This window comes from Piliocolobus tephrosceles, chromosome 8 (assembly GCF_002776525.5).
Source record: "Piliocolobus tephrosceles isolate RC106 chromosome 8, ASM277652v3, whole genome shotgun sequence".
Taxonomy (NCBI): domain Eukaryota; kingdom Metazoa; phylum Chordata; class Mammalia; order Primates; family Cercopithecidae; genus Piliocolobus; species Piliocolobus tephrosceles.
Window position 1 is genome coordinate 56,430,138 of NC_045441.1, and position 27,617 is coordinate 56,457,754.

At 34.9% G+C, this 27,617-nt stretch overlaps 1 protein-coding gene across 3 annotated transcripts in view; it reads right to left on the reverse strand.

Moving 5' to 3' along the window:
* MPP6 (membrane palmitoylated protein 6) overlaps window positions 1-27,617 on the reverse strand; it is a 104,395-nt gene that overhangs the window by 14,341 nt on the left and 62,437 nt on the right. For 2 of the 3 annotated variants that reach the window (XM_023225936.1, XM_023225937.2), the window contains exons 3-10: window positions 26,944-27,096; window positions 21,765-21,917; window positions 20,815-21,042; window positions 9,331-9,372; window positions 7,548-7,679; window positions 5,565-5,664; window positions 5,166-5,234; window positions 2,603-2,764 (exon numbers count right to left, since the gene is read on the reverse strand). In XM_023225936.1, the coding sequence (XP_023081704.1) occupies window positions 2,603-2,764; window positions 5,166-5,234; window positions 5,565-5,664; window positions 7,548-7,679; window positions 9,331-9,372; window positions 20,815-21,042; window positions 21,765-21,917; window positions 26,944-27,096 (1,039 nt within the window). The remainder of the gene's footprint in view (window positions 1-2,602; window positions 2,765-5,165; window positions 5,235-5,564; window positions 5,665-7,547; window positions 7,680-9,330; window positions 9,373-20,814; window positions 21,043-21,764; window positions 21,918-26,943; window positions 27,097-27,617) is intronic. The other variant, XM_023225938.1, reaches the window with a different exon arrangement.

The following is a 27,617-nucleotide window of genomic DNA, read 5'->3' on the forward strand; positions in this document are numbered from 1 at the left end:
CAAAATAAGATACAACTTCACACCCACTAGGATGACTATAATCAAAAAGTCAGATGACAAATGTTGGTGAGGATGTAGAGAAACTGGAAACTTCATACGCTGCTGGGATTGTGAAAGGGTACATATACAGCTGCTGTGGAAAACAGTGTGGAAGTTCTTCTAAAGGCTCAACACATAGTCACCATATAACCTACAAATTCCATTCCTAGGTATATACCCAAGAGAAATAGGCATATGTCCACACAAATACCTGTATACAAATGCTGACTGCGGCATTATTCACAACAGCTAAAAATAAAATAATCCAAATGTCCATCAACTGATGAATATATTGATAAAATGTGGTACAGCCATGTAACAATCACTTAGCAAGGGAAAGAAAGTAAGTACTAACACATGCTACAACACAGATGAGATCTGACATGTTAAGAAGCCAGTCACAAAATACCACATATTGTATAACTCCAGTATATAAAATGTCCAAAATAAGCAAATCTATTTTTACAGAAAGATTCATGATTGCTTGTGGCAGCAGGGGGTGAGGAGGTTGGTGGGAAATGGGTACAGAGATTCTTTTGGTGATGATGAAGACATTGTAATAGCTTTTGAATTTTACAATCCAGAATTCTATTCTCTGCTAATTAGTCAAATAAAGGGCAGAAAATACACATTTTATAACACAAAGATGCAGACATTACATTCCATATACAAGAGGATGTACCCCAGCAAAACAAGGTGATAAACCAAGAAAGAGAAAGAATGGGATGGAGGAACAACAGCTTCAACCCAGGATAACAACAAAGGGAACTACTCCAGTGTTAACAGGTGGGCAGCCAGAGAGACAGCATGTAGTCCTCATTGAAGCAGAAAGACAGAGGGTTCTGAGACAGAGGTCTCCAGGAAAAAAAAAAAAAAAAAACAACTTACTGGATAAACAAGTGTTTAGTTTAAAAAACAACAAAAAATTGTATACACATACACATAAAATCAGGTAGTATAAGGAAAAACAGAACTCCAGAGATTCCTGGGTCACAGAAGGGGAAAGCCCTATTCAAGAAAGTAAAATTGAACTAACTGAACATACAGCTATCTTTATATTGGAAGGACAGTCAGGAAGTGAACAGATAAGGCCTAAACTGGATAAAGCAGGAAACAACAGACTAAAAACATTATTAAGAAATATGGAACAGTACCAAAAGAAATAGCAAAAACAATGAAAAGTGACTGTTTTTCATAAGTGAACCAGTGGTGCGGCAGGGGAAGAGAAGGGGTTATTTTTTCCCTCATTATATGTCTTTAAGAACTACTTGCCGAAAACATTGGGCACATATTAATTTGATAAAAGTGAAAAACTTTTTCTTTATTTCACAATTGCAGCTTTAACATACTTTGATTACAGTGAAGTTTTTGTTTTGTTAATCACTTTACTAGGATTTGTCTAAATTTAGTGTTTTACAATGCCTACCGTAGAATCAGAAGACTTACTGTGAAGGGTACAAGCAGCACATGGGGGCAATGACAAGGCTATTTCCCTAACTTTTAAGAATTTTAGCAATAAGAGTACTCACTGAGAATTAAACCCAAAATATACTGGACAAAACCAGAGAAACTCTAAAATTCAATTAAAAGAGATGAAGTTAAAGTTAGGCTAGGATTTGACTCAAAATAGCTTGAAGGCATTAATATACCTAAAGGAATGCCGTATTAAAAGGGGGCTTGGTCAGAAATAGACGCATAGCAAAGGAAATTAAGAAAGCAACGTTAGCGTATCTCCTGCTTTCTTCAAGGGACAGAACATTTAAGTTCACAAGTAAAGATTTATGTATTTGAAAAACAAAGACAAATGTATAATAGTCCCCACAGTTATAGACAAACGTGTATTAGTCACTACAGTTAAGTCGCTAACATCATCCAATTCCTTGACCTAACTCCATTCTCATCAAGCATACTTCTGACATGATTATTAAACTTTCTATGTAAATATGCAAATAGAGAAATGAATGCAAAGACCATAAAATGAGTGGTCTTTGCATTAATTAATGGTTATACTTCTCATCAATATTATTCTATACATCAGACTTTGTAACCTTAATTAACGCTGCCTGCAGTAAAAGGTAAATCACTCTTGATGTGCTATCAAAAATCAGGTTTACGACCTTGCACGACTGAGAGCTACAAGCCAGGCCACGTAAATTCATACAGCTGTTGCCACACTGGCTATGTCTGAGGGTCAGAAACTTTCCCCTTTTCTTTACACTAAAATGGTTGAAAAATCCAACTTTTTAGATACACATCAGTACAAGAAAATCCTAAATGCCTACCTTGCCACAATTCTTAAATATAGGCATTTAATTCTAAGATTTCTGAACTGAATAGTTTAGAGAAGCACTTGCCACCAGACAGCAAGCCAAGAGCACTGCAGCACTATTTCATAACAGCTATAGAATTACTAAATTTTTCAATGTCTTTTACTTGTTCATTTTCACTGCAATAAAGAAAACTTATTTGGGAATAGCAATAATTAATGATAATAATCCCCCTCTCCTCCATATGCCCATACTCTTTCCTGCCAAATGCATAGCAAAGAAAACAGAAAACTTACATGGCACCGTAGTTCCAAATCTAGTGGGATTCAATACTATAAACCTGTTTTTCAAGCTTCTTCGGCCTACACCTTGAGCTCCTATCAATACTAATGTTTTTCTCTGGAAGGGAGGCATTTTGGCTACCTCCTCATATATCTGGATTTCGTGACGATCAAATTCTAAATGAAAAAGAAAATAGGAATATTTATTTAGTCATCTTTTATATACATGAAAGAAATCTCTGCAATTCTGTCTAGTAATGGCTTAGCTGTCTTGATAGTTAAATATCACTTGACTTGTACCTACTTAGCATAGATTTGTTTTTACAAATTTGGTAAAGTACAATAAACAATAATTATTTTATTATTGTTTTTAAGACCAGGGCTCACTGTCACCCAGGGTATAGTGTTGCAATCTTAGCTCACCGTACCCTTGAACTCCTGGGCTCAAGGAAGTCTCCCAAGTAGATGAAACCATAGGCATGGGCCACCATACCCAGCTAATTTTTAATTATTTTTGTAGAGATGGGATCTTGCTATCCCATCTTGAGACTTGCCCAGGCTGGTCTCAAACTACTGGCCTCAAGTGATCCTCCTGCCTCAGCCTCTCAAAGTGCTGGGATTATAGGCATGAGCCACTGTGCCTGGCCCAGTAAATTATTTTATATCTTGCTTTAAACATCTGGTCCATCCATTTGCCCTTAAAAATTTGTCTAATCGGGCCGGGCATGGTGGCTCATGTCTAATACCAGCACTTTTGGAGGTCAAGGTGGGGGGAATCATGAAGTTAAGAGATCGAGACCATCCTGGCCAACATGGTGAAACCCCGTCTCTACTAAAAAAATACAAAAAACTAGCCAGGCATGGTGGTGCGCGCCTGTAGTCCCAGCTACTCAGGAGACTGAGGTAGGAGAATCACTTGAATCCAGGAAGCGGAGACTGCAACAAGCCGAGATTGTGCCACTGCACTCCAGCCTGGTGACAGAGCGAGACTCCGTCTCAAAAAAAAAAAGGAAAAAATTAGTCTGATTAATCAAGCTAGAAAAATTCTATGTTTTATCCTTATTTATCAGAGATTCTATCCACTGAAATCTATTATCAATTTGTCAGTAGACATCCTATAATATAAATAATCAAATTACAGACCAGTTTATATAGAAAGTATGTATCAAATACAGAGGACAGGAGCAAACCTAGTGTGGTTGCTTAAGTTCCATGGAACGAGTGACCTTCCAATTATATAAATGAATATTGTATGGCAAATCTATAATTATCAGTTTGATTAGAAAATTCAACATACTGACCTTTACTGACAACATACATTTAAATATTAAGATTTTGAAATTTACATATAAAACAAATTTTAGATCCACTGTTTTCACTAGAAACATAATCCAAAAGTATAATCTTAGTGGGAAAATTACAAATTTTCTATTTTGCAAAAAAGCCTTATGGGCTTATATTTTATGAATAATAGGGCCAAAGTGATGATTTGAAATATTATATTACCTGCTGTTATTGTAACTCTCAATCGGTAGTAATAACACTCCTTCCTTAGTTTATTATCCTAATAGCAATTCTTTCTTTGCACAATTTCTCCACAGTAGATTAAACCAATATTAAGAGAAAACAAGCCTACTTCTGTCTTCTATATTATTTTCTTTTAGGGTGTGCTGTTTAGTTTATTACCAGTATAGAGGTAGCTCTGAAGTCAAGAAAGTACTTTTAAAATTGCCAACTGCTTTGATTAAGCCTCCAGAAATTTCTGATTCATAGAGCTGCTTTTTACTCCTGTCATCCTCTGCAACTGGGAAGAATAAATATAGTAGTTTCCATTCTTTCCCTTCTTTCCTTTTTATTTATTTATTTTTAACATCAAATGAGTAGCCAATACAGGTCTGGGGTTTTATTCTAAATTGTTTTTAAAAATCCTTTCAGCTTTACTGAGGTATAACTGACAAATAGGAATTGTATATGAAGTGTACAACTTGATGTTTTCATGAATGTGTACACTGTGAATGATCACTTCAATCAAGCTATTAAACATATCCATCATCTCACACAGTTACCATACCTTTCTTTTTAAAAGTATTTCTTTCTGCATGACTGAAAGATTTAAGAAGGAATTCTGTTATATCAGACCAAGATTTATTTGATCCAGTGCTATTTTTCTAAAAGTACCATGGTCAGTGTTATAGCAGGATACAGTTGCCCTTAAACATAACTCTTTTAACATCTTGACAAAGGCATTCTACCCTTTAGAAATGGCACATAAATTACTACTTCAAAATTCTCTGGACAAATAGTTTCAATTATAATACTGCTTCTTCATTAAGACAAGTAAAAATCCTAACCAATTTGTTTTGTTGTAAACTATACTCACAAAATAAAGCACATGGTAGTATGTATCAGGATTTAAATAATTTATATCATATTGCACCATATGTTCATATGCCAGCCCCTTGCAACTAGGTACTAATCTGAATTACATTCACTTAAAGCTGTATATTCAGAGTTTATGCCACGCTAAATGACATATAGCTACTTCACTTGGACTTCTCAAAAAGTATTTAAAACCTACCTGCATTTCTGGTCGTGAGATACATCATCTTCTTCTTTTTTTTACTACTTATAGTTCCACAAAAAGGTCCTGAAGGATGATAAAACAAATATAACTTAAGCAGTATGTCAGAACATGAAAAAATTGCCCTGTAATATTTTATAGGGGTGGGAGAATTATCTTCCCAATGTTGCATCCTAGGAAGCAAAAGAGGGTGGGGGTGAGTTAAGCCACTGAATTTTGATACTCTACCAGCAGGTGGCAGAACGGGATCAAAAAGATTACTTATGAGCGCCAAAGCAGAGGGAGGGATTCATTCTAGACATATTTTAAATAAATGCATTTGCTTATTTAGACAAAAGAGACAAAGAAAGGTGGTCACAAAGGACTCCTTATTACTTATTGTGTCGAGCTCATCACCTGAATTGTCCCAGTCTCTTCTAACAAATGCCTTTCTCTTCTCTTCCAGGAACTGGCTTGGAATGAGACCAGCGCTTCCTCCCTCTTTTACATGGCTAGCCTAGAATCAAATTAACGAATTGTATATCTCAGTGACCAAAATTTGAGACCATATTCTATTAAGTAGGACAAGCAGTGGTCAGTTAAAAAAAAAAGTCATATTTGCTCTTAAAAACAACCTTGAGATTTACATCCATAGCATTGTCAGTTAAGATATTTAAACAATTCAGCACTGAGGAATCAATTGGCACCTAAAATTCTTCATATCTGATATCTGGTAGTGAAATTTGGGGACCAAAATACAAGTTAAATTGCTCAAACTTCTTATTTATAATACTAAGTTGGAAAAGGAAAATAAACACCATTCTATAATAAGATGTATCAACACGACATTTTATCTAGCACCCTTTAAAAGACATTTACTGTCAACCTTAATCCTACTATGCTGGTATTTCAGGCCAAATCAAATGAAAAGGAGATACTATTTGGAATATAAAGTGTAGATTTTAATTTATGCTACCAGGAGTATGAATATCCCAAGAGCTTGTAAATTTAAACTAGGCAAAACTTTACCTAATGTAAAATAGCTAACTATTAAAATAAGCTTCAAAGCGAAATATTTTAAAATAGTGGCTGGAGAACTGGCTGTTAGTGATTTATCTCACAAAGTTAGTATTTCTAACCTTACAACTAGCATAGAAAATCTGGTATAACTTTTAGCAATTAAAATCCTGAAAAACAGAATTAAAGTAACCAACCATCAAAATGCAGGGAGAAACTGAGAGAAGAACTGAGGTTAGAAGAGAAAACTAAGAGATCACATTCATAGGAAAAAAAAAAAAGAAGGAAAACTAGAATAATTCAATAAAGGACACAGCCACAGAGAGATTTTTTAAATGAGGGATCTAAAAAGTTCAGGGGAAACCTCTTGAAATCATGGATTCTGTTTAATTTACCCATTTCTTAGCTGTCTCAACACACAGTGCACCTATATGTAATAATGTCTTAATTTAAATTTAAGGACACGTTAGTAAGATTGCTGTCATTCTGTGATTTGTTTCTCCTTAGAAGTAGATCTATATTTTAGAGCTAATGTGAGTTACCAATATCTCAGTTAATTTTAGAATTTGGTGCTAAGTCCTGGATCCTTTCCTCTTACTCCTTGTTCTTTAGTAAAACTCTCATTTGCTTTGAGTTTAAGGCATTTCAGACTTCCTGACTTGTCAGTTTCTCCAGTTCTGAATACTGTGGTTGTTAGCTAATATAAATAATTACAAAAACAGACTTATTACTGCTGCTAGGGGTTTCTGAAAGCTACATTAGGAGAAGAAGAAAGAATACCATTAAACAGATCTTCTGAAAAAAGGAGGGAAAAATGCAGTGATAATACACATCTCTTTCTATATACACAGATTTTAATCCAAAACCAAACAAAACTGATAGAGTGAGCCTCCATTTCCCAGTATCTGAGAAGAGGTGAGCAAATAGACATTAAGACCTTAAGAAATTATGCTTTACTTGCTATGAACGAACATGAGGGAGAGGAGACAAGAGAAAGACTTACTTCATAGTAAAAGACTCCTACTTAAAATAAACAAAACCCAAATATCTTTTTAAAAGGGATAACCCAAGTGAGTTCTTCTTGGTCAATAGCATATTTTAATGCAATTACCCATGTGAAAAAAACCCAATTGGTCTATTCCCTAAACCAACTGGTGGTTACTGCCACAGGCTGGTTAATTCTGCACTTATTAAGAGCTACTTGCAAATTTCCTCCCAATTTGATCTTATGTCCACAAAATTAGTAGCCATGAAGCAGGAGCTGTTCATGTGGGAAAAATCATTGTAACAAATGCTAATATTCTTCCTGAATATTCAGACGTTAACCAGATCTAAGATTAAAATTAGAAAAGTAGTTGAGGAACTTCTGAGAAGCATACCAACCTGCCACCAATTTGGATCTTCTCTATTTACAATCTGAAGAATTTCTCCTTTGGAAAACTTCAATCCTGCTTCTTTGCAAGGTATTAGGTTATCATTGTATGGATTATAATCAAAATGACACTTCACAAATACCTAAAACACACAGCACAATTAAAAATACTATAGTTGTATCACCTCCACTGAAAAAATCCTTGTCAAACCACTGATTGTAACTGAAAATGTATTTAGTACTTCAGATAATGAACTTGTCTCTCATAAATGGAAATCAAGTTATTAGAATATTAACAGATTTTGGTATCAAAGATAATAAAACTTCATCTCTAATATCTAACTTTAAATCAATAAGAGTTTGATAATCATTCTATCCCACCATTCTTCCACTTTCCTTCAATCTTTTCACTTGATTTTCCAACCAGCACTGCATAATTTTTAAAGCAAGCAAATGCTATGATCCAATTAACATCCTGAAATAATATAGGTAGTTGATTTAAGGTATATATTTCAGATGTATTAGAACTTTGTGAAAAGGCCCTGAAACCAAAATTAATAAAAGTTCATGTCAAAGTCAGATATGAAATATATTTGGTAGTCTTTTCTCGAATCACCTTGCTCTGATTTATATGCTCATCTTAAATTTAAATGATCAACATTAAATTCATTGTAAGACAAATACTGAAAAAGTCTTGAAACTATTTTCCATTTTAAATTCATTTGTGTATATATATTTCTTTCACATTTGCTTTATTAATAAAAGTATGTCAGTTAACACTGTTAGTTATGATTTCCAAAATGGGGACTATTTGGCTTATTTGCTTTAATTTAAATTCTAATTAAATTATGCATTTTTGGTATTTGATGGAAAGTTCAGACCAATTGCTTTCTTTTTTTTTTTCAGATGGAGTCTCACTCTTTTACCCAGGCTGGAGTGCAGTGGTGTGATCTCTGCTCACTGCAACCTCTGCCTCCCAGGTTCAAGTGATTCTCCTGCCTCAGCCTCCCAAATAGCTGAAATTACAGGCATGTGCTACCACGCCTGGCTAATTTTTGTATTTTTAGTAGAGATCAGATTTCACCATGTTGGCCAGGATGGTCTCAAACTCCTGATCTCAAGCGATCTGCCCTCCTCGGCCTCCCAAAGTATGGGGATTACAGGCATAAGCCACTGTGCCCAGCCCAATTGCTTTCTTAAAACAGACTTGTTTTATACATATTTATAGAAATTCAAATGTTATCTTCTAAAGAATTGCCTTAGCATTAATCAGCATGTAAACTTTAATAAGCAAGAAAGCACACAATTAGTCAAAATAACAATGTTCTTTTTCTATTTGTTTATCATACTTCTGTAATCAAACAAAATTCAAATAACACAAGTAGACATATTATATTATTAGTGTGGTAAAAGTATTGTGATCAATGCATACAAAATAATTTTAAAATAACTAGATCTGGGAACATGTAATAAAATCTTAGTTATTTATAATTAGATGATTTTCACAGAAAGCATTCAGAACATTTCCAACTACTCTAGAAAAGCTAAATATTAATCCTTAAATCAGTAAGTCAATAATTTTTTTTCCTGATATATAATTTTAGATCTAAAAAGCAAGCATACAAACATTAAGATTGCTAAAGTGTGACAATTGGCTAACTTGATAATGTCATGCAGCTCCATGTTTTGACAATGGGAAAAAACCAAAATAATTAAATTTAATCAAAGAAAATTTAGTTGGCTGATAAGACAGAAAAATGAAGTACCAGAGAATGTTCTGGAATGACAGCATACCTGATGGATGTGTGCTGGATGCCTCTCCATATTGATGCAACTCTAAAAATATATTTGTAATTGCATAAATAAAGCCAGACTTTTAATTTATAATAAATTAAGAAAATATAAACAAACTACTAGACCATTTTATTACTTCACTCATTTGGTAAGGCAACTACCTCCCTAATTAATTGTCCACAAAGTACAATACCTGCAAGTTATAAATGATAGAACAAAAAGTTAAAGGTATTTGAGATCAAGCAGAAAGAAAGGATTGGTATGCAAAGTTATAAAAATACCTGCATACTCCTTACTTCTCAAGAAAGATGCAATGATTGAAGAATAGCAAGAGAATCCTGTCATCTAACCATGAATGTGATTACCATTCTTATGTGTGGAACAGAATATATATTGTAACCATAAAGCTCAGACTTTACAAGATAGTCCAAATTTCAAATATTCATTCCTTCAACATCCATGGAATTGTTATGGACATGCCATTATTTGTGGAATACAAACCACATCTCTCAAAGGTAAAAGATTTCTAGAACAATTTCTATTTTTTTTTTTTTCATTTATTAAAGTAGTTTTAGAACATTACTCTTACGGTCAAAAACTCAGATTAACCTGATTTTACTTTGAACTTTGAAAATTTTTCTGAAAAATCAATTAACCCAACCTTTGATCTAACCATTTTGTAATGACTCTAAAACCATTAAAGATATGACTAGACTTAGTATAATTATATTTTATTAAATGCAATTTAAAGTGTTGCACTTATAGGCTATGGATGTTAACTGCTCATTCATCATTAAGAAATGACTAAACACCACCTACTAAAATATTTCTATTTCATATTCTTATTACTAAAAACAACTGCATGACCAAAACAATTTCAAGTACAAGGAAAAGGAAGTACAAATGGCTTTTAAGCATAACAGATGTTCAACAACCTCATTCAGAGTAGAAATACAAATTAAAACTACCTTATAACACTTTTTTCCTATTAGATTAGCAGAAATCCTTGTATTTTATAACATTCTATAAAAGAACTGTGGGTTAATAGGCATTTTCTTTCTAAAAGGCTTGTGGAAGAATGGTTCAACCTCTTGGGAGGCCAATTTGGCAATAGCTATCAAGATTACAAATGCATAAACCCTCTGACCTAGTAATCCATGTCTGGGAATGTATTCAACAGCTATGTTATGTAGACACATCCAAAATGACTTATGCATAAGGCTACATTATTCCTAACAGCAAAAGATTGGAAGCAACCTAACTGTTTAACAAAAAGGAACTGGTTAAACAAATGACGGTATGTCTACATGATGTGGCACTATATTTAGTCATTAAAAAAGTGTGTGTGTGTAGGTGGTGTGTGTCAACAGGAAGTGTATGCAGCAATAAGGAAATATCCTCAAGATAGATGGTTAAGTAAAAAAAATAAGGTTCATGATAGCATGTATACTATGCAACCTTTCTATGAAAAAGGAGGTGGAAGGTGAAAAAGGAGATGTAATTTTTATTTACTCGCATATGAACAAAGAAAGTCTGGAAAGATAAACTAATAGCATAGTTTGTACTGGTGGGGGGATGAGGACTAGGTTGGTAGTGGGAAGGATTCAGAGGGAGATCTCAACTGAATACATATTTACACTTTTTGATTTTTGAACCATGGGAATGATTCACCTATACAAAAATTAAATTTTTAAGGTAATAAAGATAAATGACTCCCATTTGGATTCAGATGAAGTAACAAGGACCCTCCAACTTGAAATAACTAAAAACTACGTTGATAAAATATGTGAAACAATGTCTTTCAAGATGTCAGAGATCAGGCAATGAAGACAGTGATCCCAAAAGAGGGGAAGAAACAAGATGAGCTACACAATTGCCCCAGCTAACAGGACAGAGTGTTTCCAGGCTGCAACTCAGAAAGAGAGAAAGGTGAGGCCTGATGGTCTCCAAGTTCATGAGATGCACTGGGAGACCTGGGAGATCAAGGTGGTTACAGTGCATGGAACACAGTATCAGTGAGGAAAGACTGCAGAGAGAATTGTTAGGGACTCCTTCTGTTTTCAGCTGAGTACTTAATCAATGCATGTGTATGAGGAAGCTACCTGCACCCTCTCTCTGTGTAACTCTTTCCTCAATGATGGTAAAGAATCATTTGAAAGCATTACAGGGAACAATATAGGGAAGTTGTATACGGTCAAGAAGTTTCTGTTCTCACCAGGCCAGGTGGAAAAACCTTCATAATTCACAGGCCGTGAATACTTACAAGGGTTATGAGCTAAACTACATTCTGCAATCATATCTAATAAATCTTAAAAAGCAAGATTTAAAAGAATCATCTGTATCCTAGAACAAAGGTTAAGAATGGTTATTACTAAAATGTCAAAAAATAACAGATGTTGGCAAAGTTGCAGAGAAAAGGGAACTGCTAGTGGAAATGTAAATTAGTTCAGCCACTGTGGAAAGCATTTTGGAGATTTCTCAAAGAACTTAAAACAGAACTCGGCCGGGCGTGGTGGTTCAAGCCTGTCATCCCAGCACTTTGGGAGGCCGAGACGGGCGGATCACGAGGTCAGGAGATCGAGACCATCCTGGCTGCTAACCCGGTGAAACCCCGTCTCTACTAAAAATACAAAAAACTAGCCAGGCGAGGTGGCGGGCGCCTGTAGTCCCAGCTACTCGGGAGGCTGAGGCAGGAGAATGGCGTAAACCCGGGAGGCGGAGCTTGCAGTGAGCTGAGATCCGGCCACTGCACTCCAGCCCGGGCGACAGAGCAAGACTCCGTCTCAAAAAAAAAAAAAAAACAACAAAAAAAACCAGAACAGAACAGAATTTGACCCAGCAATCCCATTAGCGGGTATATACCCAAAGGAATATATATCATTCTACCATAAAGACACATGTACACATATGTTCAACATAGCACTTTTCACAACAGCAAAGATATAGAATCAACCTAGATGCCCAATAATGGTGGACTGGATAAAGAAATTTTGGCACATATACATCATGGAATACTATGCAGCCATAAACAGAATAAAACCATGTCCTTTGAGCATCATGTACATAGCTGGAGGCCATTATCTTAAGCCAATTAATGCAGGAACAGAAAACCGGATTACTACATGTTCTCACTTGTAAGTGGGTGCTAAACATTGAGTACATATCGACACAAAGAGGGGAACAACAGACTCTGAGGCTTACTTGAAGGCAGATGATAAGAGGAGGGTGAGGACTGAAAAACTACCTATCAGGTATCATGCTCACTACCTGGGTGACAAAATCATTTGTACACTACACTCCAGAAACATGCAATTTATCCATGAACAGACCTGTACACACACCTCTTGAGCCTAAAAGTTGGGAGGGCCGGGAGCAGTGGCTCATGCCTGTAATCCCAGCACTTTGGGAGGCTGAGGCAGATGGATCACGAGGTCAAGAGATTGAGACCATCCTGGCCAACATGATGAAACCCTGTCTCTACTAAAAATAAAAAAATTAGCTGGGCCTGGTGGCACATGCCTGTAGTCCCAGCTACTTGGGAGGCTGAGGCAGGAGAATCGCTTGTACCCAGGAGGTAGAGGTTGCAGTGAGCCAAGATTGCGCCACTGTACTCCAGCCTGGTGACAGAGTGAGACTCCAAAAAAAAAAAAAAGAGTTGGAAGAAAAAAAAAGAGTATTTACGAATATAAAAATATCCAGTACCCAACAAGGTGAAATTCATGCCTGGCAGCCAATCAAAAATGACCAAGCATGCAAAGAGGGAGGAAAATATAACCTACAGCAAGGAGAAAAATCAAGTGACCCAGAAATGACAAATATGCTAGAATTACTAGACAAGGACGTTACAGTAATTGTTTTAACTTTACATATTATATTCATGGTTCAAGAAACTATAGGAAGCATTAAGTCTATTAAACACATGCAGATATAAAAAAGAGGCAATCTGAACTTCTAGAAATGAAAGCCAAAATATCTGAGATGAAAAATACCCACTAGATGTGATTAATAGCAGATTAGAAGTTGCAAAAAAAAAGATCAGTTAACTTGAAGACAAAACAATAGAAAATATCCAACATGAAAAATACAGAGAAAAAAGGCTGAAATAAATGAACTAATCAGTGAGCCACGGGACAACTTCAAGAGGCTTAATATTCGTGTAACTAAAGTCACCAGAGGACAGGAGAAACAGAAAAATAGAAAAAATGTCTGAAGAAACTACTGTCAAAGTTTTTCCAAATTTGATGAAAGAAATAGTCTTTTCAAAAAACTGAGCTGGAAAAATTGAATATTCATATACAAACTATAAACTTTGATCCTTTCCTCACATCCTATATAAAAATTAACATACAGTACATGTATCATAGACTCAGATGTATAGCATAGATAGAACTGTAAAACTTGTAGGAAAAAAAATTGGAGAAAATCTTCATGACCTTAGGTTATACAAAGACTTCTTAAATAAAGCCACAAAAGGATGACTCAAAGAAAAAAAATGATAAATTGGATTTCATAAAAATTCAGAACTTCTGCTCTTTGAATGACATTGTTAAGAGAATGAAAAGACAAGATAGAGACTGGAAGAAAGTCTTGGCAAATCCCAATTCTGATGAAGCACTTGTATCATGAATACATAAAGAATACTCAAAACTAAGAAAAACGATTCAACAAAAAATGGACAAAAGATTTGAAGACACTTCACCAAAGTGCACATAAGTATGGCAAATAAACACATAAAAATATGTTCAATATTATTAGTTATTAGGAAAATGCAAATTAAAATCACAATGAGATACCACTACACACTATTAGAATGGCTAAAACTTTAAAGACTGGCCATACCACATGTTGTCCAAACTGCAGAGTAATTGGAACTTTCATACAATGTTGGTGGAAATTTAAGTTGGTATACTAACTTCTTCAGAAGTTCAACATATACCTACCGTATGACTCACTCCTTCAACTCCTGGTATACACTCAAGAGACTTATATGTAAATGTCCATAGCAGCTTTATTTGTAAAAGCCCCAAACTGGCAACAAAAAAATATTCATCAGCCAGGTAATGGATAAACAAACTGTGGTACAGCCATGCAATGGAATATTACTTGTCAATAAAAATAAATGAACTATCAATACACATAACATGAATGAATCCCCAAACAACTATGCTGAAGGAAGCTAAACAAATGAATCAAACAATATCCAAAAAAGAATACATGTATTCCATTTATATAAAAATATGGAAAATGCAAAATAATTTAAAGTGACAAAAAGCAGAGCAGTAGCTGCCTGGTGTCAGGGGTGGGAGAGAAAAAGGGAGCAGGAGGGAAGGATGAGAAGTGGACACAAAGAAGCTGGGAGGCCAGGAGCAATGACTCATGCCGGTAATCCTAGCACTTTAGGAGGCTGAGGCGGGCAGATCGCTTGAGCACAGGAGTTCAAGACAGCCTGGACAACGTGGCGAAACCCTGTGTCTACAAAAAAAAAAAAAAAAAAAATTAGCCAGGTGTGGTGGTGCATGTCTGTGGTCCCAGCTCCTCAGAAGGCTGAGGTGGAAGGATTATTTGAGCCCTGGGAGGCTGAGGCTGCAGTGAGCTGTGATCACGTCACTGCACCTCAGCCTGGGTGAAGGAGTGAGGCCCTGTCTCAAAAAAGGAAGAAAGAAAAAGAAATGGACACAAATACATTTCTGGGAGTGTTCACCATCTCAATTGTGTTGATTTCACGGGTACATTATGTATGTCCACATGTATCAAATTGTACACTTTATTTATATAAACTTTATCTCAAGGATATTTTTAAAAGTAAAGATAAAAACAGTAGAAGTATTGAGAAAATATGGCACAGGAATATACTATGCTTATGCAAATGACAATAATTAGTGGGAAAAAAATTAAATGGATGAAATGGCTAGAAAACCAGTTCCACCTTGACCCTGATGTTAAATCAGAAGGTGGCTAGTAATTCAATTGGGAATGTGTTGGCTAAACATGGTGCACACATTGCTTATAGAACCTAGTTCTTAAATCATAGTTCCAGGTCCATCTGACTCTGCACTTCAGAGTGAGTAACAAGATGGTGAACAAAGTGATTATCATTGCTAAGAGATTTTCCACAACACTAGCTGAGATGATCAAGGAAGGATGCTTTTTCTACAAATTTTCAGTGTATGAACTTGGTCTACTTGGTTACATACAGATGTACACACACATTTTTGAGAACAGTAAGGTAACAAGAATATACGTTTGGTTAAAAAAGTTTTGAAGGGCAATCCATGTTCCTCTCTGATAAATACCTGAGGGCCACAAATTCAAGCCTCAGCCATATAGAAAATTTTATTTTAAAAATCATACAAAAATTAGCTGGGCATGATGGCACACACCTGTAGTCCCAGCTACTTGGGAGGCTGAGGCAGGAAAATTGCTTGAACCCGGGCAGTGGAGAATGCAGTGAGCCAAGATCACGCCACTGCACTCCAGCCTGGGTGACAGAGCTAGATTCTGTCAAAAAAAAAAAAAAAAAAAAAAAAAAAAAAAAAATCTACTAATTACTAACCTAGGCCAAAATTATACTAATCACAATTCTTATGCTTATATCATTGGTTCATGCAAGGACTGCTTTTGTTGATTTAATTAGTTTTAATAATATAACAGACAGCTACGCACTTGCCACTAAAACTAACATTAAAATCCTACTTGATTCTCCTGCCCTCATTCCATCCCATCCCATCATTCTGATTTCCCCAACCAAGGCACACTTCACCCTGAATCTTGGGTTCACAAACTCCTTACTTTTCATTTTGTATATAGTTCTATTGCATCTATATGTACTCTTTAAAATTATATATTTAGTTATTTTAAACTTAAAAAAAGTATCATGCTATATGCATGTAATCTTCTGGGGTTTACATGCTTATTAACATGTTTCCAGCTGTACATACATAAGAATTGCTCTAGGGAATTATTGCAGCTGGATATACGTGAATATTGAACTCTAAGAGACATTATTAAACTTTTCTTCCTAATGTGTTTATAACAATACACACTGCCACCAACAATGTAGAAAAGATGCTGTTGATTCACAGCTACAATTTTTACCAACTTAATGGTATATCACATTATGATTTTTAACAAATCTTTACATGTTTACTGAACATATGTCCCCTTTTACTTGATTTTTCTATGCAGAATGAAACACAATTTCAAACAGTATCCCTAGAATAACCAGTTTCCCATTCATTGAATCATCTCTCCTTTCCACATTGAAAGACATTATCTCTGTCACATATCAAAGTAATATGTATGTGTAAGTCTCTTTCTGAGCTCCCTAAAAGTCCACTGATCATGCTGTCTCTTCCTATGCCAACATCACAGTATCTTAATTCCTAAACATTAATAATCAGACCCCATTCCTGCTTTTCCGGTTCTAAAGTGTCTTGGCTATTCATCTTATCAAATTCCATGGAAAACCCTGTTTTGACTGGAATTCCATTAAATCTGCAAGTCAATGCGTGAAAAATCAACATCTTCACAATACTGCCTTCCTGTCCATGATGTGATATACCTGCTTATTTAGATCCTCTTCATAATTCCTTTGTGTAGAGGTCCTGAATTTTTTAGGTTAGATTTATTCCCAGACATAAATGTGACATTCTCTGACTCTACTATAAATGTCATAGTTACATTTCTAGACGTTTGCTGATGACATACAGAAATGCAATTGAGTTTTGTGTCTTAATCTTATTTTCAGGTACCTTGGTAAACTTTATTATTTCTAATAAGTTGTAGTTTTGAGGGGTTTCTATGCAAAAACTCGTATTTGTAAATAAAAAGTTTTATTGCCTCCTTTCCAAACATTTTGCTTCTATAATTTATGTCAGACTGTACTTATGGATCCTTCAAGAAAATATTAAATAGAAGTGGTGCTAGTGAGCACCCTTCTCTAGTTTCTTTCTTTCTTTTTCTTTCTTTTTTTAACTAGGCAAAGCCTTTATCTTTGTTTTAAACTATTTTCTGGCTAATTGCAAATAAATAACTGTGTATAATCAATAATTAAAAAGTAGCATTATCCCAGTGTCCAAGGGCCTTGGAATTTAAAATACCATAGGTTTACATTTTATCGTATATAAAACATTTTAAAAGCAGTTAAAATTCTTGAAATTTTATTATTTTTTAGAAGTTGAATCAATTCAGTTTGCCTCATTGTTGGAAGCTTCATCAAAATTCTGAACAAGATCACCACTTCCCCAAAAGTAAGTGGTACTTTCCCATCCAGCTTCTGCCAGTTTCGTTAAGCTTGTTGACACCAAGCTGGTTTAAGACACTGGGTGGCATTTCTGTTAGCTGCTTTGTCTCAGTATGGCTGGTATAATGGTCAAAGTGTTTGCTGCTAGAGATGTCTGAACATTGCGATTGTTAGTGCAGATCACCATTCCTTGGTTTGTAAACATACCTCTTTAGTATCAGAGATATTGCTTATTTCTACTTTCTTTCAGGAGAACTAAAGATTTTTTTAATCATCTGTTGCAATAGATAATGTCTGCTGTATCATCTGAGGGCAGTTCCTTTTTACCAATGTACAATTGTGCTTGAAATTTGGCAAGTTTTTCTCGGTTTGTGAAGGCGTTTTCATTTTATAATGAAAACGAAAGTGGAATTTCGTGAGTGGAAATAAAACTTCATGCGGTATTGGGGTTGGCACTAGAGGTCTCAGGCAGACCAGATGAAAGGCCAGTTTCTGACTTTAAAGGGAAAGCTTCTAACATTAGTTAATTCACAATAACGTTTGTTCCAGTTTTTTTTCTTTTGTAATAAAATTAAGGCTTTTCTCTTCTATTTCTAATTTACTAATCATTTTTTAAAATCATTGAATTTTATCAAATTCTCCATTGAGGTTATTCTCTTTTCGTCTGTTAATGTGCTTAGTTACACATGGATTTTCTAATATGAAACTCTCCTAGCATACCTGGGATAATAAATCTAACTTGGATATGTTGTATTACCCTTGTTATATACACAATCAAATCTCATTTGCTAATACTTTGTTGAGAATTTTTAATGAATATCCTTGAGTGAAAGGGTCCTGTGATATATTTTGTTATATTGTTTCTAGTTGTCCAGGTCATGTTGGTTCCAAAGAATAAGAAAGAATTCCTATCAGTTGGCCTTAATAAAACAAATGGAATTATGAATAGCCTCTGGGAATCTAAGCTATATATAAGTTGAAGAACTTCAGAATTGGCTACTTCTAACTCACTCTGGTCCTCAAAATTTAAATATAGATACTTATGTCCCATAGCAGATTCTGGACTTTTACCAAGCACCTGAAATGATTCTGATAGAGATAATCTACTAACTATGCTTTTGAAAAACATTACCGTGGTACGGAAGAGTTCTTGGCTTTCATTTGCTCTTGCAGCAATCCAGACCTGAGACAATCTCCACAGCACTACATGGTGGAGATTTTAGTGAAAGAGTTGAAGAGGCAAAATGCCCTTGCTTCCCTATAGCATCTTAATAGGATGCCCATGGTTTGCAGATGCCCTGGTTTATGTCTATGATTCCAGCGTATGAGTAATGTTCCCTTTTTCATGTAAAAAAAAAAAAAAAAAAGTCTCAATTTGGATGTTCTTTTGGAAGCCTTCATGTTATAGTTTCTCTTCTTCTTTATGGCAAGACAGGCCTCAGGTTGCCTCAGGCTTGTAAGACTCCTCCTCTCCTACGTGAATTCATTCCCCCAGCTCTAAATGCTAAGTGAAAAGCAGAGTTTGAGAGGGTATGAAATGGGGAAAACTTACGTTTAAACCAAGGCTAAATATCCTTGCATTTCATCGTATTCAGTTAGTTTACCGGATGCAAAATCTATGTAGGAATTTGGGCCAAAGCCCTAGTTATTAATACTATAAAATTTTATTTTGCCTATAAAAGTCTATTACAGCCATGGTGAGCTAGAGGAATTCTGGAGTTTGGACTACAGAAGGAAAATAAAATCTTCCTACTACAACTAACACATAATAATAAATAAAATACGTAAATTCTAGATTTTACTCTTTCAACCTACGCAAGTCCAAGATAAGGCCTCAGGTGTCACAAACCAAAATTTGCCAACAGAGGAATAAAGGTAGTCTGAAAGGTACTACTGATACGAAATGTCTAAGTACTAATATCATTTATTTTTCACAATTCTTTTCCTTGAGGACCACGAAACTACCTTCATTTCAACCGAACTTAATTACAAGCCTATCTATTTTCAGAAGTTCAATTTACATGCTAATATTCATGACTAAATAATCTATCCTTATCTTTGAAAGAACAGTTTAAAATAGACATTCAATGAAATGTTATTTCAAATAACTGTATGGAAATGTAAGAACTAGACTTTTAAGCTCTCATTTTAACAATATGAAATAAGATACACTGGCAGTATCTTATGTAAGAAAACTTATAATTTCATTCATACATCAAACAATACATTTCTGGAATAAACCTGAACATCAGAGGTATCTACTTCTACATTACTTAGGCTTGAAAACCCTCTCTTTGGTTCCAACACTATCATACTTTTCAATTCTTCCTCTGCAATTACTTTCTTACTCTTTCTTTACGGTTCCATTTTACCACTACTGCCTCATCACCACAGAAGTGCAGCCACTTCTTGAGCACTCACTATGTGCCAGGTGTTGCTGTGACAGCACTCCATGAATTAACTCATTTAATCCTCATAACAAACTTCTGAGAAAAATTTTTCCCTACTATATAGATGAGAAAAATGAAGCACAGAGAAGGTAAGCTGATAATTGGCAGCAATGATATTTCAACCTAAGTGGTCATTTTAACCATTCATTAGAGCTATTGTTCACAAATCACCTCACACCTTCAAATATCTGCCACCTGGTTACATAATCTCATTTCTCGTCTTTTTGAATTCACTTAACATACTGAGCCTAGACAATCTCTATAACTAAAACATTTTCCCATTCAATTATCTAGTTTACCTAAAATTAGTTTTAAAATACAGATCAAATGTGTGCAAACCAGAGGTCCAAGATTTTCTTTATACCCATTTTCTTTTCTGGCCTCATCAGTCATTTCATCCATCACACAAACACTAAGCTGGAGGTGATCTGGACTGCATTTTTATCCTCTCCCAGGGCCTAATACAATGCCTGAACATAACAGCTGTCAGAAATGTTTGCTACATTAATAATTCAAAGACTTTATGGTTCTTCTGATACCTGGCTGTAGGTTACTGTTATGCCAGGGTTCCTCGTGTTCACAAAGAAATCTTACTACTTCCTTTATAATAGTAAAATAGCATTGTTTACACATTCAAAAATTCACCCATGACAAAATAAGGCATTTCAGAACACTCAAATCGATTGCTTTTCTCTTTTCTTTAGCAAAATAGTAGCAACTGATAGCTATTTCCAACACTGTGATTAAAAACATGAAAATATTTTTAATACTACCAAAAATTTTATTACTTACCTGTTGAGGAGTAATGGTATCTCTATAACTTGGCAAAATTTTTAGGGTGACACTTCCACTAATATTTTTCAGTAATTCTTGTAATTCCTTTGGATTGTTTCCAACCTCATGGCCATTGACTTCTTTAATTATATCTCCCACATGAAGTAGACCTTGTCGATCTATCATTCCCCCATGGAGGATTCGGGCGATTACCAGATCATTATTCTCAACCCTAAATGTCACACCCTATGAGAAATAAGAAAGAGATTTCTCATTTATTAGGGAGAAATGCTTAAATATTCATGAACAAATATAAGAAAATAATTCTAAAACTAGGTAAAACGAATCATTCTTACTTTTCCTATGTTCTCTCCTGTTTCAATATTTCACTCCCATTAAACTGTGTACTAGTATAGTTTACTACACTAGTGGATAGGATGTATCTTACAGGCTAAATGGAAACTCAGAGCAAAAAAAGGTATTTTGTGCATTCTGATGGACTTATTCCTGGCTTTTCCTTTTTTGCACTCACTGTTCTTATAGTCAGATCCAGAAGTAATAATTTTACCAAGGAATAGTAAACTTCACTACTTAGAGAGTCCTAGTACGGCTTCGATTTTTAAATTTTTAATAACAACTTCCTTCTATATTTTGATACTGTCAGCATTTCTTCCAAGGGCAGTTCATGCCTTCAAAGGGTAGGAAGAAACATAGTAGTCATCTTCTGAAATTTTTTGCTACCCCTTGCCATATTTCTACTTCTAGCTCAGTTTAACTTTTCATTTTGGTTTAATTTTGCAGACTAAACCAAATTGAGAGAGCATCAGCTGTGTCTTTATACACAGGCCAAATAAGAATACAGCTTTCATAACATTATGAAAAGGAAAAAAAATGAAATAGAGTAGTGACTGAACCACAAATTATGTCATATTTCAGATTTAATAGGGCACTGATTTATCTATACTCACCAAAGGTTCCCCAGCTCTTTTGTGAATACCAAGAATACGAATGGCATCTACTGGTAATAACTGATTATTGATAGAAGAATTATTCATTTCTGGGCTTGATGGAGGTGAATCATAACACTTTGATGCCACAATATCATGGGCCTCCAACAGTGACTATGAGGAGTCAAAATAGCCTGTGGTTATTTACAATATGTTGATGAAATATGTTACTAAAAGTACTTTGTTAGTTCATTATTCCAAGGGCTTACTAAAAATTTCCAAGGCACATAGTATTAAATTTCCAAATATCAGGTTGATCAAATAAATATATAATTTTTAAGAAATATAAAAATATCCAGTTTTATTATCATCAAACAGTATCATATTCCTTCTTTGAGATGTGAAGACACTGACAGAGTTTAGTGATGCTTTTTAAAAACTGGCAAGTTCACTGGAACCTGAACCTAGGTTTCCAGTCTGGTGTAAGGAAGGTACTGGATTTCATTGCCACCATTGTCATCATATCATTCAATATTTACCATCAATCGTATTTATTAAAATATCATAAAAATTCAAATTCAAATGACATTTTTACCTAACATTGCTATGCTAGTAATATGATATACTTTTTACATGTACAAAATGTCTGTTAAAAGATGTTCAATAGAAAATTGATAAATATTAGCATCTTATATCAGTGACAGAAAATGTTATATTACCAATAAAGGTTTTAGTTTATAAAAATAATATTTTTTGAGGAAAAAACAAGTCAGTAATAGTCCTGAATATAATGTATTTTTTTAACTCCCAAATTTACTATGCATGTGCTATCAGTATGGGTAGTTTTGATCCAGCTTTCTAGGAATTGCTTTTTTTTTTTTTTTTTTTTTGAGACAGAGTCTCACTCTGTCACCTAGGCTGGAGTGCAGTGATATGATCTTGGCTCACTGCAATCCCCACTTCCCAGGTTCAAGTGATTCTCCTGCCTCAGCCTCCCAAGTAGCTGTGACTACAGGTGTGTGCTACCATGCCCAGCTAATTTTTGTATTTTTAGTAGAGATGGGGTTTCACGGCGTTAGCCAGAATGGTTTCGATCTCCTGACCTCGCGATCCACCTACCTTGGCCTCCCAAGGAATTTCTTAATTAATACTAAAATGTTAATTTTTTTTCATTTCTTTTCCTAAAAGAATACTTTTTAGGCCAGGCGTAATCCCAGCAGTTTGGGAGGCCGAGGCAGGTGGATCATGTGAGGTCAGGAGTTCAAGACCAGCCTGGCCAACATGGCGAAACTTTGTCTCTACTAAAAACACAAAAAATTAGCTGGGCATGGTGGCACGTGTCTGTAATCCCAGCTACTCTGAAGGCTGAGGCAGAATTGCTTGAACCTGGGAGGCGGAGGTTGCAGTGAGCTGAGATTGCACCATTATACTACAGCCTGGGCAACAAGACTGAAACTCTGTCTCAAAAAAAAAAAAAAAAAAAAAAAAGAATAATTTTTACTGCAACTGTGCATATTCAACATAAAACTAAGTTTAAACATTCTTGAGGGGCTGAATAGAATTCAAGTTCAAAAACAATAAATCAAAATAAAAGCAGAAAACATTAACAGGTTCGCGATAAAAGCAATCAGGATAATTGGTAATTTCTGGTCATTTCATAAAACAATTTGCAAAACACTGGAGAAAAAAATTCAATAAAAACAACTCACAAATACATATGTAAGGATTCTTCCTATAAATGCTGGAAATTGCTAACCTGGGCTGCTTAGTTTTCCACCCTATATCCTCCTTAGGCAGTATTATTTTCTCCCATGACTTGAGCCACTACTTATGCATTGACAACTCTTAAATTTCTATCTCTAGTTCAGAACTCTCATGTGCTTCAGATTTTTATAGTAAAAATTTGCCCACAACTCGTCAAAGTCATGGCAATTTGAAAATTAAAAAAAGGGACTGTAAAAGATTAAAACGTTGAATAAAAAATCCATAGATCCACAATTCTATTTTAAAAAAAAGACTGAAAAAACTCATTTGTTACCACTTGAAACCGCAATTTTAAACAGCCTTTCACTTTGAAACTTAGTAAAAGGAAGGATCAAGTACATTCCTGCCTCTTCAGTAGGAAATGCACTAAGCAGCCCAGTTGATGAGAAGCTCAACATTATGGAAGAATACTAGCAAATAATGTAGAATAGAAAAACATCATTTTGCAACCTCTGATGAAAATGCTGATTTACAACCCAAAAGCTAGAAGAAGATGAGAAATAACAAAAATTAGAGCTGAGCTGAAGAAAACTGAGACACAAAAAACCTTTCAAAAGATCAACGAGGCTGGGCATGATGGCTCACACCTGTAATCCCAGCACTTTGGGAGGCCGAGGCGGGCAGATCACCTGAGGTCAGGAGTTCGAGACCAGCCTGGCCAACAGAGTGAAACACCATCTCTACTAAAAATACAAAAATTAGCTGGGCATCGTGGCACGTGCCTGTAGTCCCAGCTACTCAGGAGGCTGAGGCAGAAGAATCGCTTGAACCTGGGAGGTGGAGGTTGCAGAGAACCGAGATCGTGCCACTGTGTTCCAGCCTAGGTAACACAGTGACTCTATCTCAAAAAATAAATAAATACATAAATAAATTTTTTTAAAAAAAATCAACAAATCCAGGAGTTGGTTTTTTGAAAAAATTAATAGACAAGTCACTAGCTAGACTAATAAAGAAGAGAGGAGAGCCAAATAAACATAATTAGAAATGATGAAGGGAATGTTACTAATGAACCCACATAAATAAAAACCACCATGAGAAACTACTATGAACACCTCCATGCACACAAACCAGAAAACCTAGAAGAGGTAGATAAATTCCTAGACATATACAACCTCCAAAGACTGAGCCTGGAATAAACTGATTCCCTGAACAGACCAATAACAACCTCCGAAATTGAATCAGTAATAAATAGTCTCTCAACCAAAAAAAGCCTGGGACCTAATGGATTCACAGCTGAATTCTACCAGATGTACAAATAAGAGCTGGTACCATTCCTACAGAAAAGCTATTCCAAAACACTGAGGAAGAACTCCTCCCCAACTAATTCTATGAGGCCAGCCTCATCTTTATATCAAAACCTGGCAGAGACACAACAAAAAAAGAAAACTTTAGGCCAATATCCTTGACAAACATTAATGCCAAAATCCTCAACAAATACCTGCAAACCAAATCAATCAGCACATCAAAAAGCTAATCCACCATGATCAAGTAGGCTTCATCCCCAGAATGCAAGGTCTGTTCAACATTTGCAAATCAATAAATGTCATCACATAAACAGAACTAAAGACAAAAACTACATAATTACCTCAATAGAGTAGAAAAGGCTTTCAATAAAATTCAACAACCCTTCATGTTAAAAATTATCAATTAACTAAGTATTAAAGGAACATACCTCAAAATAATAAGAGCCATCTATGATAAACCCACAGCCAACATTATACTGAATGGGCACCTGTAAATAATATTGTGGTATCAAATGGAGAAGTCTAAATGTGGTATGTGTATTATATGAGATGGAAGTTCACTGAAATAGAAAATTAGAAATAACTAAAAAAAGAGTAAAACACGTTTGTGCAAAATGATCTCAAATTAGTAAAAAAATTATATACGTACATTTGTGCATAGAAAAATATGGACAAATATGCACTAAGACAGTAGAGTAGTGATCTGGGTAGAAGAAAGGCGATGTCTTCATTTTTGTATTTTTATTTGCTGGTATTCTAAAATTTTTATATGTTACACTTCATATAATGTATGTGCTTATATATTTATTAAATTATAAATATTTATTACTAATATGCGGCATTCCTGAAAACCTAGATCCTTCCAATGTATCACAAACCTAAGATGGTCAGTTTCCTTAACATAAATATGTCCAAAACATTCTCTTCTAGTGTTCCTTATCTCATTGAACAGCCATCAATTGTTTAAGTCATAAATAGTGTTATCAACTTCCCATCTCTCTTCCACAACTGTCATATGCAATCAATCACTAAATCCTGTTGATTTTACTGATTAAAGCTTGAAAATGTTTAAATTTCTTACTATCTATATGTACTGCCATCGTAATTTCTTGCTTTGGAACTTAACCATCTCATTTCACAAACCTGACCTTTCCCTGGTTAATATCCAACCCATACCTAAAGTTTCCCATTGTCCTTAGGATAAAGTCCAAATAACTCAGTCTTCATAAGGACTCAGTCAACTGGGACCTGCACAGGAGATGTTTCTGAGATATGTGTCCATATTTCTTTTGTACCTAAGATACTAATTTATGTCAGAACCATCTCACTATAAACCTTCATATTTTGCAGTAACATTGTTGAAGAGTCACATAAAATCTCTGGCTGAGAAAGAGCAAAAGGCTGTTACCATTTGATTTTCAGTGCCAAGATTTGCAGAGAGCAGGTGACATTTACTTTATTCTATCCCAGCACCATTCTTTTTCCACTAAAATGCAATGTCCCAGTCATAAATCAAGTTACCATATATGGCTGGGATGTATTTATCGGGGATTTCCCTTCTTTTTAATGAGTTAATTTTTCTAACACCTTCCCCAATACCACACTGTCTTAATTATTATATGTTACAAGAAATCTTGCCTGCCTTTTCTCTTCCGAAATGCATTCTTCTTTGTAAAACTGATGAACTCGTCACTGGTACAGGCCATTGCAAAAATCATACTTATTTCTGTACCTGTGGAGATTATGTTATATAATGGTTTCTATACTGTCACAGCTCTCTTATGTTCCATGGTCACTGACTGCACAACAATCTTGAGAAGCAATATACTAAAAAGTATTGACTAAGAAACAGAATGGTAGTGAGGAAGAAAAAAATCCATTATCATAGTGAGGAAAATGGCTCCAGCATGTGGTCTGATGGTGAATTAAGGTTGTTTTCTTTAATGGCACAAAGGAAAATCCATTGTGATGTATTTCTGCAACAGTGTACATTTATGTAGCATTGTAGTTATATACATCTGATTATATATCCTCAGTATATCAGGACATTAAAATACCAAGGTTGGAATTTACATACTTACCTATTATAGCCCTAAATAATCTTTGAAGAAAACATCACCTTAAAGTGGAAAGTAAAGGAGAATACTTTGGGAATATAGGGAACTTGAGAGTTGAGTGATAGGGAAAGTCACCTGGAAGTGAGGCTCTTTGAGTATACCAACCAGTTCTGCCACATTTTCATCCACATTTATTAGAGGAGTGATGTCTTCAAGAATTTCATTGACTAATTCCAAGTTATTGTCACTGACAGCTTCTAGTTTGGAATCTTCTAGCCTCTCATGAGCCTGAAAAAATAACAGTGTATTAAAGTAATAATACTTATTTGTTTTGCACCAGACCATGGTTTATTTCTTTTCCATAAAGTTTTAAAATATATTACTTGGAGGTTTAATTCATGTAAACCAAATTTAATATTTCAACCAGAGGCAATATATAGATTTTACAGTAAGTATATCAATAAATATAATAAATCTTGGCCTCTAGTTCTATCCTGAAAGTCATGAAAAACTCATTTTTATAACTAAACCATGAAAAAACTGGACAGGTCAGCTGACTATTTACAAAACCTATTACAGTCCCTTACCACCAAGAGAATGCATAATAAAAACAAGGAATAGGAATGTGATAATTATATATGCTAATATTTTTTTTAAATGATAAAAATAATTTTGGAAACCCCAGAATCCAGAAGCTCGTATCTTCCAATGTTGAAAATCAGCGGGGGAAAAAAAGTCAGTTTAGAGCAGGTGGTCCTTAAATTGGATTTTGAAAGACTACATAATTAGGGAAATGATCCTCTCCTGTC